This window comes from Seriola dumerili, unplaced genomic scaffold, assembly GCF_002260705.1.
Source record: "Seriola dumerili isolate Sdu_G_001 unplaced genomic scaffold, Sdu_1.0 BDQW01000024.1, whole genome shotgun sequence".
In the NCBI taxonomy this organism is placed as follows: domain Eukaryota; kingdom Metazoa; phylum Chordata; class Actinopteri; order Carangiformes; family Carangidae; genus Seriola; species Seriola dumerili.
Window position 1 is genome coordinate 1,924,447 of NW_019174279.1, and position 13,823 is coordinate 1,938,269.

The following is a 13,823-nucleotide window of genomic DNA, read 5'->3' on the forward strand; positions in this document are numbered from 1 at the left end:
TGTATATAGCTGCTTTTTGTAGTTGAGATTTAATCATTTCAGCAGACTGAAGCACATACACTTCAAGTTTTAAATAGTGTTACCTGTACATTTAAGAATGGCTGAGAATAAAGGTTTTAAATTACAATTCATTAAGGTTAATGATGATGGAAACAAAAAACATATGGCTTTAAGCTTATTTTAATAGGGGATAATAATCTTTTCCACATGACAGATGAGAGGATACTCATGTATGCTATTATGGTCACATTAGAGCAATGTCACATCCAATGTACAAAATGCACCTAGATGTACATAGATGTGCATGAGGATCAGGTGAAGTAAAATATGAATAGAAGGGCCTGGAGATTATTGCAATGAATTAGTACAGTTGCATTATTGCCAGTCCTATTACTCTTCTTATATCTGTTAGCTAAAACAGTAAATGTATGAGGAGAGAAATAATCTCACTGATCATGTGCCTTTTTAAGCAGAATTTACATTTTACATACAGTCTGGTTAGAATGTTTTCCATACTAAAGGGTTACTAAGTCTGTAGGGCAATAAAATCAGTACAAGTAAAAATGTTTTTGATTCTTTTAGGTTTGTGAAAAATGACAGCCATACTCATAGCAAAACTGATCATGACAGCCATCATTTTTTAAATTAAAAATGCAATGCTGTTTATGCCATACCGATTACAATGATGTTAATGATCATAGCTGTTGCACGCTGGTAACTGAACAGATTGGGATAAAGATATAGTAAGCAGTTAGGATTGGTGGGAATAGGCAGCCTTGAGGGATTTCATGGGACTGTGTGAAATGTGTGTCCAAAGAATCCCTAGGATGTACTGTGTCTTGATGGTTAAAGTACAAACTACTGTAGGAAACTGTGTGAAATATCAATTCATAACTGACCAATGGCATATGTGCAAAAGGATTTCAATTTGTAAGGTTATTTTGTGCAGGTGCTGGCAGTATAAGATTTAGTTAAGGTTGCATAATTGCACTGGGCTTTGAAAATCTCTCCTAAATTTTCATCAGTGCATCATCTACAGATGTTTGTCTGGACTGGGCCAGTGCAACTGCTGGCACCAATTAACCAACATGCCCAAACAAGTGATGTTATAACCCCCTCCTTTTCCAAACCCCTTGGACAAATTTCAACATAGAGAACAATGTCAATGTCAATGTCAACTCCATACGTGACGTGTAGGTATTGGTTGCCCAACCTGAAAAAGTAAAATCAAAGAGAAGTTTGTGGTTCTTTTGGTTTATCCCTGGGGAACCATGAGATCCTGACTCAGAAATGTGAGACTCCCTGGGAGACTTTAGAGTAAATTAGGTGAAGAGACTACCCTAGGGAATCCCGTAAATATGCGGTTGTGTAAAGTAGAACTGAAAGTAAATCTAGAGCATTCTAGATTAGAACTTGAGCACAAAGAAACAGTTTGGGAGGAGGATGTTTAAGCTGGTAAAAATGAACAAAGGTATGATATGTGTCCAAATGAGAATTTTTTAATTACACAACTATCAAGAGGGAAGAAACGTTAAATTATGTGTGGTATATTGTGCAGCCCCAATGCAAAATGCTGAATATTTGTGTTTGTAAGATCACATCCTGACAGACGTTGAAAGGATTTGCTTTTGTATGCAATACAGTCCATATCGGACCTATAATTTACTTCTGTGTATGGAAGCCAATTCCATAATGCAGACTCACCTTGAAAGGTCTGAGAGCACTGCCCACTTTAGTGCAGCAGTTCCTCTCTGCAATTTCCAGGTGTCTCCCCCTGCGCTGGAGGACCTGCAGTTTGCCCTCCAGCTCCTGCAGGTTGTGTCTGTCCCTTGAAGAAAGGGGACGTCCATCTTTACACTGACAAAAAGACCAACAAACAACCAAATAAATCAGAAAATACAGATATGCGTTTATCTAGCAGTAAATAATAAGCACCATTATATGCTATAATATAAAAGTTTGTCCACCTTCAGTCTCTGACACTAAACTTATTCATGAATATTAAGTACACATTTAGACCAGTGTCATTCAACTCTTTTGTGTGCTTCCTATACTGCACTTGAGGTCTCCTTTATAACATGTAATCTTTAATACAACCATACCTGGTTTTCAGTATTCATATCCATACAGGGAACAGAGGACGAATGATGAATGCACTGGTCTTTTGTTTTTAACTTCACATTCCCACTGGCAACTAATAGCAACTAAGAGATGTCTGCACTTGTGTTTCCCTGTTTGTGCTGCCTGCATTTTAGAGGTTAGCTGATAAGGACAATGCTAACCATTCATAATTGCATGCAAAGACAGAGGAGGTAGGGCAGAAAGATCGGCTGGAGGCTATGCACGTGGACCTTTCAATGAACGCGTGATTATACACACACTGCAGATTGAACTAAAGCATAAAAAAGAAACATTTTTATTGATATAATTGTTGTTATGATTATTAATGATATATGTCTTTTCACTTCTAAGTTTTGCTCCATCAAGGTATTCCATGACTTGTAGATAATTTGCACTGTGTATATCTGTTGTATCATGCCAGTGCTTGCTGTGTGATTTGGTGAGACCAACCTTGGATTTCAGCTTTTCTATCTGATGCTCAACATCATCAATGTCCTCTGTGTTCTCGAGGCGCTCATACACCACACTCCGTGTGCCTTTTATCAGATTCAGAGGCAGTACAGACATACCGTATGCCTGAAAGACAGAGAAAAACTACCATTATAATCATTGTCAGAGTGGGATGGCACATATGGCACGTGCATCCGCCCACACATACCCACCCCTGCCTGATGACAAACCATCACAATGTGGAACAGAACAATAGTCAAATGGAGGTAAGCAAACAGACATATAGCAAATCATATACTTCCTGGCTTCCCAGGATATGTGATTTTTGGTAGAGGAAAAAAGATTAAAATGGTGGAATCTATAATTGTGCTGAGGTTTATTGGTGAATTTGCTGCAACCATTTTGTGTGGATATCACTTCCCTATATCATCCTGATGCAATTTATAGCTTAACAGTGCCCCCATGTGACAGCACTATCCACTATCCAGGATTTGATGAAATATTTACAAGCAGAATTTTGGGGAGAAAAATCTGGGTTAGAGGAGGAAGCATCAAGGTGCCATCAATGTTGAATGACGTGAATTTAAATGAATACACATCAACTTCTCTTTTCTGTTTGGAGTGCATACAATGTATAAATAATAAACAATTATAGACAGACATACCGAGAGACATATACACATGCATACAGTGACATCAAGGAGAGACAGAGGGAATATGTGACAAAATTTTGAAAGGCACTTTCAACTATCAGTGGGCTTCAATTTCCTGAAGGGATGTTTAATTTTTAATTAAAAATGAGAGACAGAGAGACACTAATACCAGGAAACAGACCAATCAATACAAATGAAAATAACAGCAGTAAGCCAATGCTTTCTTGCTCTCTCTGTGCCGTCTCGCTTTTACCAGCTTGGAGGAGTGCCATTTTATGGGTTCATAATAAAACAAAGGGCCCCTCTGTGCAAAGACACTTTCAACCTAGTCAAAAGATGCTGCCCTCTTTCTTCTATTTTTCAAGTGGAGAAACGTCAGAGCCGATATTTTTCTAAAACAACTTTTACTAGTTTCTGAGTGTTAGGTAGCGTTAAAAATGTCGCATGGGATGCTAAGTCAGGCTAGACTATTATTAGTCTCTGCTGTGGATCTCTGCTACGGGCGAATGTCGCCTCCTGCAATGAATCATGGAGCTCTTAAGGCCGGAGCATGTCCCGAATATCAAACACACTCATAAAAGGAAAACCTGCCCCAGATCCCAAGAGGAACATTTCCCTTTCCCTCAAATGTGCAACTACATGGGAGAAATATAAAAGAAAAAAAAACACAGGTGTCCCTCTGCTGGAGTGGATATTTTTAGTTTACACATAATCATGCATGCTCATTAAAGTTATTTTAAACCCCACTGTGGTCAATAATAACCAGAAATAGCTTGGAGCAGGGTGAGTGGGAGGGTGCGTGCGCGTGTGTGTGTGTGTCTATGTGTGCGTTGGTTGAAGGGGGAGTTACTGGCTGAAATCATTCAGAGAGAATCATGTGACTGCTGAGTGGGAAGAGGGAGAACTAGGTGGACACAGGTCTCCTGCACAAGCCTCATCTTTGTTGCTCTTTGTACTTGTGATGGTGAAGCTAAAAGGGAGGAGGAAGAGGAGGCGTTCTCAATACATTTTGATAAAGCCAATCCAGTATAACATACCTAATTAAAATGACTCAGTATACAAGGTGGCGATTAGATAATTCCACTAATTGAATATATAAAGCTGAACACATACATACATATTCCCATTAAGCCCAAATTGGCAGTACTGCCACATATGCTGGTTTCCCTACTGCCATTTGATTAATAGGACAGATTGGGGAATTAAGCAAGACAAGCTCCACAAACCTGACGCAGAACGGATTTGATAGTGTGCCTTTGTCCATCTATACTAGAAATTAAAGGGTTCATGAAATCACGCTTTCTCCAAATTCTGAGTAAAGCTTTGATTTTTTTTCAATGTTGTGCCTTCAATAATTTCCATGAATCCAGATTAATAAGTCTGTAGTGCAGCTGTGATGACTGGCAATCATATCAACCACCTGACAATTGAAGAGATGATCGACAATTATTTTCCTGCCACTTTTTAAAGCGTTTTTTATGCAGTGGAAATACAATGCTTTAATTAACTGCTTAAAAACTCTAATCAGTCTGCTGGGGTATTTCACGAGTAATTTCCTAAACATGTATTTTACATTCAGAACTAAAATGTAATAGAAAATAGCCTAAGCTCTGCACCCTCCAGCACATTTTCTGTATGTTGGTACATTTGCACATTTGAGAAAAGGTTCCCCAAGCAGCATATGCCACCACTCAGCTCTGTCTGGTTGTGTCTTTTACATGGCCAAGTCACATTTTAAGAGGCGGAAGAATAACTAGGCGGAAAAACATGATGAATGTGATATTAATGAGCCTGAGCCATACTTCCTCTTGATTTTGTTTAGTTTCTTTAATCAGTGGTGACAAGTGCACTATGGGATCTTAACCATCTCAAAATGGTGATAGCACTGAAAACCATCCTGCCCTCTCCTCCATGGTTGAGATGATTGAATCTTTTGGAAGTGAGACACTCTTGTTCCGTGAGCTCTTTCCAGTCTATTGTGGATTAATTTGGTTCTTGTTTCCCAAAATTGGAACTTCCTTCAACATACTCACAGCATGTTTAAGATTTGAGGTGCTGGATAAAAACAATGAAAAGGGAGAAGGACAAAAATTCAAAAGTGTTTGGGATTGCTAAGAATGTAAAAGGGGCAGGTGTATGACCGCGTGCTTGTTAAAATCCTCCTATTGCTAGACCTAGCACATTGTTCTCGTGGTCCCATGCTGAAACGAGATCGTCTTCCACAGCCATGATTGTCAAAGTCTATCACTTTTAGGTCGAGCAACAGATCCTCTGGGGAAGAAAAATCCACAGACCATCCACAGAGATGGATGCTCCATTGCTTCAGGAGTTGATTGGCAGTTTGGCATTACAGCCTAATGTTTTATCCTCTCTTTGAGGCAAGCTGCCGCTCACACATCAGGTGTTTTTTATAAATGTTGGGATGAGTTATTTTTTATTTTTGTTTGCTTTAATGTGTCTTTTTAGTTTTTTTCTTTCATATTTAGTATGAGTATTAATAGGGACATTTCAGATGGATTTTTTCTCACTGACACTGCTTGACTATGATTGATAGTTTAATTTTGTCTTTCTTTTTTTTAATGTGTCTATTTTTTTTTCTAAGATCTTTTGTTATTAATATGAGTATTACTCCAGACAACGCTGATAGATGTATGTTCATTCTACCACTAAATTACTATGATTAATTTAGTATTGTCAAAAATGTCTGGGTTGGTCAGGTATTTTATCCCTCTTTACATCCAGGAGTAGCGGGGTTGCTGGCTTTATTCTCAGGGTCTTGACTCTTATTCAAATGGAGGTCAAGACTGACAAAGTGGTATGATCAAGGGGCCATTCTATGGTGACACACTTGTATTGAAATATTTAAGTATTATTTAAATATATTTAAATATTTAGTTTAGGAAGATCGCAAAATTGGACACAGTGACGCAGACATGGTGCAGGGTTTATACTCAGATGTTTCTAGACTCCTGTACACATTGGACCTCTGTAGAAAAATTATACTATCCATGAGATACAGTATATTTATAGTCCACAAATTAGCTTGGAGAATAATGTGTTTTAACACCTGAGCATGCCCTCCACAGACTGATCTGTTCCATTGTTAACATCATCATAATTTACTGGTCATTTAGTGTGAAGTGTAGCAAAGAGCAGTGCCCACAGTGATGGTTTAAAAATCATCTTCAGAACCCAGAGTTCATTCAATATTTCACAAAATAGTTAAAATAATGCAAGATAAACCACAAGCTATAACCCAAGGCTTTACAATGTAATTTTCTAAAAATGTAAAGAAAAAGGCACAACAGCAAAACCTTGCACATTGAATAAGATACAGAGAGAATTTGTTGCCAAAGCTTTAAATAATCTGACACTCTAAACAGATACCAGTTTGTATTTTAAAAACAACTGAGAAATATATTCTCTTTATCAAAGATCAGAAGTATGAATTTATCAATAAGCCAAGCAAATATTTGTCTAACTTGGGGGGGGGGGGGCACATTGACAGCCTGTCCCAGTCATTAAAAATGAATCAGGTGTTTTAGTACAGACATCCCCATGTCACATATTTTATTAATCTTTGTTCAATGTGATTCTTAAATACAAATATTCTTATCACTTTTTCCTTTTTCCTCCTGCAATGCACAAACAGAAAGACAAGTTCAACAAACTTACTAGGCAAGAACACATTGCAGTGCAATCAATGACCAGCAAAACTGTAAAGTTATTGGACATGACTCCTAACTTTTCTAAAACTTTTCAAGGCCATCAACCTGACACCTGATTCAGCTGTTGTCTGCCTCTTTTGGATCTGGTTTTCTTCCTGATACTATGATGGTCTTTATGGACTGGCAGATGTTTGCTTAATGTATACTGAAAACTTGTAGCATATCTTTTGGCTTGAAGGTTAGAAAATATCCTACTAGATGTCATCTCTGTAGACCATTAGACCCTTTTCACAGCTGCCATTTTGACTTTTGAAGCAGGAAAAGCACAGGTAAGTAATTACCTTAACAATGGCTCTATTCCTTTAAGAGTCCCAGTAAAACTGAACATCCACAATACCAGATACCTGCAATGGGCTCAACTACATGAAATACAGCCAACATGTCTGCCATGTAAAGGGTTATTTGGCTTTGTTTTATGTTGTAACTTATGCAATGATGTTTTCAAATAGCTTGACCTCATTCTCTTTGGCACACATTTTAAACCAATATCTGCTCCTGGCTCCTTGAGGAGCAGCTTTTCAATAGCTTAGTGGCCATCTCACTGAATTTAACCTGAGGGACGTGTTTATAAAGTGATTTTTTATATGCCTCTCTGTGAGACTTGGTGCTAAGAGAGTGCTTGAAGTTTCCCACAGCTGCAGCAGTACCCAGTTCAGGCTCACCACAGGTGAGGTGTTAGGTGTGCCCATCTGGTATTAAGGCTGGTTACCAGCAACAAAAAAGGCTCTTTATCCTGATGACACCCTGCTTTTTTTAGATAAACATTTGATATCAGCTGGTTCAGTGTTATTAAATCCCTGCAGTTCTCATATTCCAGCATTCATTTGTAGTGGAGTGGTCATTGTTTCATTAATCAGTCCCTTCGTACATTGCTGATTAGATAATGCAACAGATGTTATGGGGAGTAGGCTTTAGGAAAGCTCTCATTAGTGATTGATAACAATGTTTTTTTTGAAAATTTGAAATTGTATAACTGAGCATCCAACCCAATTTTTATGCCAGCATCCTCCCAGCAGCTGCTCAACCAAGCTCAGCTTCATTTGTGTTTTGATTTGTCTAGGGGCTGCTCTATCTTGAAGACTATCATTTGCTGTTATAAAGACAATTTTGTAATAAAAGTAAGGAATGCTCTTCAGTAAAAAAGTTAGCTTTTGATTGTAGTCATCTTATATGGGGAGAAGAAAAATGCATGCAAATGTTGCTGTTAAATCATTTGACAGTGGCCAATGAAAAGCACTTTCCACTTTCATGGACTATGTTTACCCTTTGGCACAATATTGTTATGCATGCTTTAAATGATTTTGATATAGACCAAGTAGAAGTCTAAATAGCTCTTTATAAACACACCTTGGTTGTGTGTGAATTAAATGTTTAAAAAGGTCCTTTGGATGGACAGCAATTTTATCCAGTTTTCTACAACAACAAAAAAAATCCAACTGGCAGTCCAAGGCCTGTCATGGTTGACTGACAGGCTTCTCAGGCTGCCTCCAGCCTTAAGAGTTTTTTCAGGTTTTAAGGTGTGGCTAAAGGGCAATGACAAGCGGGTGTCATAATCATGTCATTTCTCAAGCTAATGTTTGATTAAAAAATGAAACATTTCAAAAAAGGATACATATGATTCATCCTTTGCACTTTTATGCACCTGTGTTTATGAACCTTGAATGAACTTGATCACATGTGCAGAGTACAGATACAGATACAGTTACGGTATGCTTGGTAAGCATACATCAGTATCTGATGCTATATTGGGTATCACCATCTGGGATTTTTATCTTGCTAATAGAAAGAAGAGTTGTTGCTGTGGTGATGTTGGTTTTATTTGGTCCCTCTTTTTTAGTAGATAGCATTTTGCTTTCTTAAAGTGTTATAAAATCTACAGACTAAACAGTTCCACTACAGTGAATTTTATATGACATGTTTTATTCAAAATCCAATTACAGACTTCTAAACTTCAAACTTCAGCAAAGGTTCAATTATAAGTGGGAAAAACATATTTTATAAAATATAAATTATGAAAATTAAATATAAATACAAAATATAAAAATCAAACAAGCATCAAAGGTTTGGAGAAACCTAAAGTAGTGACATCCCTCTGATTCATTAAAAGACCCCATCTTCCCAGGTCAATCTCAGGGCCTGTGATTAGATCAACAGACATTAATCTTTTCAATTTTACTTCAGCATCAGCATCTTATGACTGGCAATTTAAGCAGGAGAAAGGTAGGTCCACAGGAGACAGAGCCATGAGAGTCATAAGTCAATACACTCGCCTTGCTTTTAAATGAAGCCAAAGGAGTTCACATGATGCATGAGCTTTGAGATCAGCCTGATCAGTCTCATGTCATCACTGCTGGGTACAATCAAACAGAGTAGGAGATAATATAGAGGGAATATGCATGTGCAAACATTCCAGATAATGTGGAGGATATTTACCATAATTGTAGATTTGCATTCGCATTTTATTATTGAATAAAATCTGCACCATTAAAAAGTGGCTGCTTAAGTATGAAGTGACTTTCATCTCTTGTTCAATGCAAAGTCAGTTAGCTATCTGAAATTAACTTGCTGAAGTGTTCTTTACAGAACAATCTCTTACACAAAATTGTTGCTACTACCTCTATCAAACTCACACTAACAGGTGTTATAAAACAAACTAGAATACCACATAACTGAACCATCTTTAGTGAGCAACTGGGCATGTATTTTCAAAAATGATCAGATGACGCATACAGAAAAGGCTATTTTTATGTATTTAAGTCACTTCAATCACTTATTTATTTATTATTTATGTAGTTAACAGCAAAAGCCTGAGATTTAAACAGTTGCCATTAGAGTAAGTTACCAGCATCACAAGTACGCCAACAGTATGTTATAAATGAATTCAATATATCTGAACTTTAAATATAATGCCATGTGAGGCTGAACTCTATTTGATGTACTATAGTTACAGAAGAGTGACTGCACTAGAACACCTTAACAGACAACATCAACAACTTCATATGAACATTTTACATTTAAACTGTTAAAGGCTTTGGTTTAGTTTAGCAGAAAGTTGGTCAGACAGACACCACACTTAGTCAAAACTAAAGATACTATTTGCCCATAGAGGACGCCTCTGTTTAATCTAAATTTGTGTGCAAAAAGTGTGTGAAAAAAGAAGACCAAAAAAGCCATAAAAGCTAAACTTGGTTCACTTTGTATCTGTTTTAAGTGCACTAGGTTGCAGTGCTAAATACTGTTTACATCACAGAGTTGTTTACATTAAGGGTAGAAGGCTAGTTCTGCACAAAGAGTAGTGATAAATTTGCACAGGAGTCATGGAGAACATTTCCGCTCCTTATGGAACCTGTCACTTAGGTTCCATTAAGTTAATCAGGCTTAGTAGTAACACGTAGTAAAGAATGATAAATCACACAACTCTTAGAAAATATGGGTGGGTTGCCACCGAATTTTGCCGCTTGCACATTGAAGTGAGAGTGGAGCGCAAACAAAGTGAATGAAGGGATAAAAAAAAGTGAGATAAAAAGAGCTTCTGTATTTATGTGTGTGAGAATAAAAAAAGGAGGGGCAGTTGCTGTTTGTCGCCCAAAGGCCTGATTTCTTTGATTGACTTCATCAAAACAAGAAACATCAAAAACAAAAACACGCTGGGAGTTTTGCTTTCCACAGGGCATTCACAGAGTCCATATCAACATGGGGTCAGTGCAAATCTAAGCACACTTCCATCCTCAAAATGTACTAGGTAATTATTCACTCTTTGGAGAAACGTGAGAAGCAAAGTGAGAGAACAGTGGATAAAATCCCATCTGAGATGGATTATATGTCCTAAAGGGAGATTAGTTCCACAACTTACTTGACTGGGTTGTGTATTATTCATTAGAGCTCCACATTCAATTGTTGTGTAATTTGTCAAATAGGACTCTTTGAGCTCAACAGAAACTGGATAGATTGGGGTTGGCTGTCACTTTTACTCTCACTCCCTGGGTTGATACTGGAAGAGTTTTTTGTATTTTTCCCCAGTAGGCACTACTCCCACCCTGACACCAGCACCACCACCAGGGAATATTCACAGTCTAGTTACCAAGATAGTGGCTATGAAAAATGGACAGCATTAACAAGTGTTACAGCACAGTCAATTTTCCTGATCTAGGAAAAAATGAAAAACTGCAGAATGCTGAGGGAATCAAAATATAGGCATATATTAATGGACACTGAGGTAGATCTATATATATATAAATAGACAGCAGATAAGTGGTTGATAAGCCGGAGAAGGGTGCACATACATCATGCAAAAGTCTCGGGTGCTCAGGTGAAAGACAGCAGTCTGAGCAATTTGAGCAATTGAATGCCAGAGCTCTAAAATCACAAGGCATTACTAATACTGAAAGGCCACTCCATCACTAGGTACATCCCAACCAAAAAGATGGGAAACCATTTGTACTTTAAAAACTTTGAGAAACTGCACAGCAGCTCAAAGAATATTTTACGAAACCATGAATTATCAACCATGTTATTATAAAGTGAAAAATCATGTTGGGTAAATCTGACAAAAGGAAAATTATTGTGTCCTGAATTCTTTCTTCATTCCTCAAAACATGTTTTGTCAGATGTCTCAATAACAATAGGTCCTATTAAGCCACAGGGCTGGAAAGATCTGGAAAACATCTCAGTGGATGATTTGTCTTAATTAGTGTGCTGAACACATGAACAACATCATCCACTTGTCTCAGGTCCCAACTCACCGTGTAAGTGATTACTGCCAACATGCCAATCAAGGTCAAGGTGCTGATGGAGAAAGACAGAGCAGGTAGACCATCTGCAGAAGGAAAGACAGGAAAGCCATTAGAGATTTGACCTTGACCTCTGAAAGAAACATCAATGGACTCTTTGACACGTGCAAACTATCAAGAGCTGGCTTTGCACTTGGTGTTTGCACTTCAATAGTATTTCAGTCATGCGTTTGCTATTCAAACTCAACACTGACAGCCAAAATGTTTCCAGCATTCAGACCCCATTACAGAGGCTTTATGAACATGAGTAAAATTGCATCTAAATTTCTTTGAATATTTTACAGATGCTTCTGAAATGGCATTACCATACTTTTGTAGACAATCCAGAGGGAAAATTTCATAAAAGCTGTTTGACATAATCTAGTTTGCTGACAAAACCCCCACTGTGCAGTGCAAATATTTCAAAATCAACAGGAGGACTGTGTGTCTTGGTGGGAAAACTACTGTCATACACAGAGCCAGAGCAGCTCTTACCAAACCGAAGCTGGTACACAGGAAGGAACAGGATGCAAAACACAAATTAGCAAACTAATGTTAGCCACCGTTCCTCAGCCAACTCATATCTGAATTCCCTTCTTCAATCTTGTTTGATTTGCAAAAATCTTTCACCAGTTTATTCTATATGCTAGTAAATGTAGTTGAATTACCCTGAGTAACAGGGACATTGTTTTTGAAAAGAGGTGGAGAACTCCACTGATTACACAAATATGGTCAGTTTACTCTTCATGTGGAGTACTACTCTGCCTGTAAAAAACAGTTGTAAAAAGTCTTCTGTGGATCGGGAGAAGCTTTGTCAGGACCGAGGACATAATCTTAATGATGTTATTAGGATATAACAGCTGTGGCTTGGAGACAATACATTTTTTATAGAACCTCCATTAGAAACTGGGAATAGATGGACCTAGCACACTACCATACTAGAGACTAAATGAGAATATGTTGCTATTTCCTGCTTTCATTTTGATTCATCTATTTTAAATCTGTCTTTCGTAAGTTCGCCAACCTTGTGGACTTGCAATACCAAATTACTGGAGTACCTCTTTAAAATGGTTGCAGTGATGACAATGAAGCCCAAGGAATCATTGCGAGAAAATGCATCGAATCAGCATTACAAAAGTCCAGTTGAAAGAAATTTTAAAATGGAATGTTTTGTATCTTAACCAGCTACACACTTCAAGAACAGAGCCCATCTTGAACTGCAAGGATGCGTTTGTGTGCTAATGTTCTTCAAGGGACAGTTCAGGGAATTTATTCCCTTGAAGGGAATTGAGAAGGACAAGGACAATGCACCATGTTGTTATTCTGGTACTCTTGGATTTAATATATGCTTTTAATGAATACACCATAGCAAAGTCTTCCTCTGGAGACACATCTGGTCACCATTTTATGTATTCACTGTCATTTCATACACTGATTACCTACAGTGTTTAAACAGCTGGATCTTTCAATGTATGTAGGTTGAGTTGATGTGTGTCACCTCTGATTGAGGGAGAAAGGGGACCACCCATCAGGCAAGGGCAACAGTAGGTGTCACACCAGCTGTCAGAGCTGGAGTGAGAAGACAGCGATTGATGAAGAGACTGATTGCCTCTCTCCCCTGTCAAGATCCCACCTGTCGTAGGGTTCCATGTAAAAAGCTACACAGTTGTCCCTTTATAGATATCCCACATCCTCTCAGCAGCAACTTCATAGTGCCCAGCCCACCTGTCAACACGGGCGTAGGTGGGTCTCTGTTTGCCTTTCTCCTTGACAGTGGCATTTGATTGGCAAAATTAAGTCAGTATTCAGGGCATGTATGAATTGTGCTGTTTATAACATTTATCACTTTCTTTTAGAGGCATTTCACAAGCAGCAGGACAAAGAGGTGGAAAATTGAGATAAATTATATACCTGCTCCCTATTGTATTGTATGCAAAAAGAAAACTTTGAAGTCTGACAGCTGGGCTGAACATTAACATTTGAATACATGTTTCCTATTCCCGAGTGTTTCATTGCGATTTCGCTACCTTTGTTTAGGGGCAAGCTTGGTAAAATAGACAATAGCTCCATGTTCTGCATGGAGAACATTCTGTTCATGAACT

At 38.0% G+C, this 13,823-nt stretch overlaps 1 protein-coding gene across 1 annotated transcript in view; it reads right to left on the reverse strand.

Annotated features, from left to right (window-relative positions):
- Nucleotides 1-13,823, reverse strand: part of lmbrd1 (LMBR1 domain containing 1) — a 56,876-nt gene that overhangs the window by 20,013 nt on the left and 23,040 nt on the right. Inside the window, exons 7-9 of the mRNA XM_022763722.1 lie at nucleotides 11,695-11,768; nucleotides 2,572-2,697; nucleotides 1,705-1,857 (exon numbers count right to left, since the gene is read on the reverse strand). Of these exons, the coding sequence (XP_022619443.1) occupies nucleotides 1,705-1,857; nucleotides 2,572-2,697; nucleotides 11,695-11,768 (353 nt within the window). The remainder of the gene's footprint in view (nucleotides 1-1,704; nucleotides 1,858-2,571; nucleotides 2,698-11,694; nucleotides 11,769-13,823) is intronic.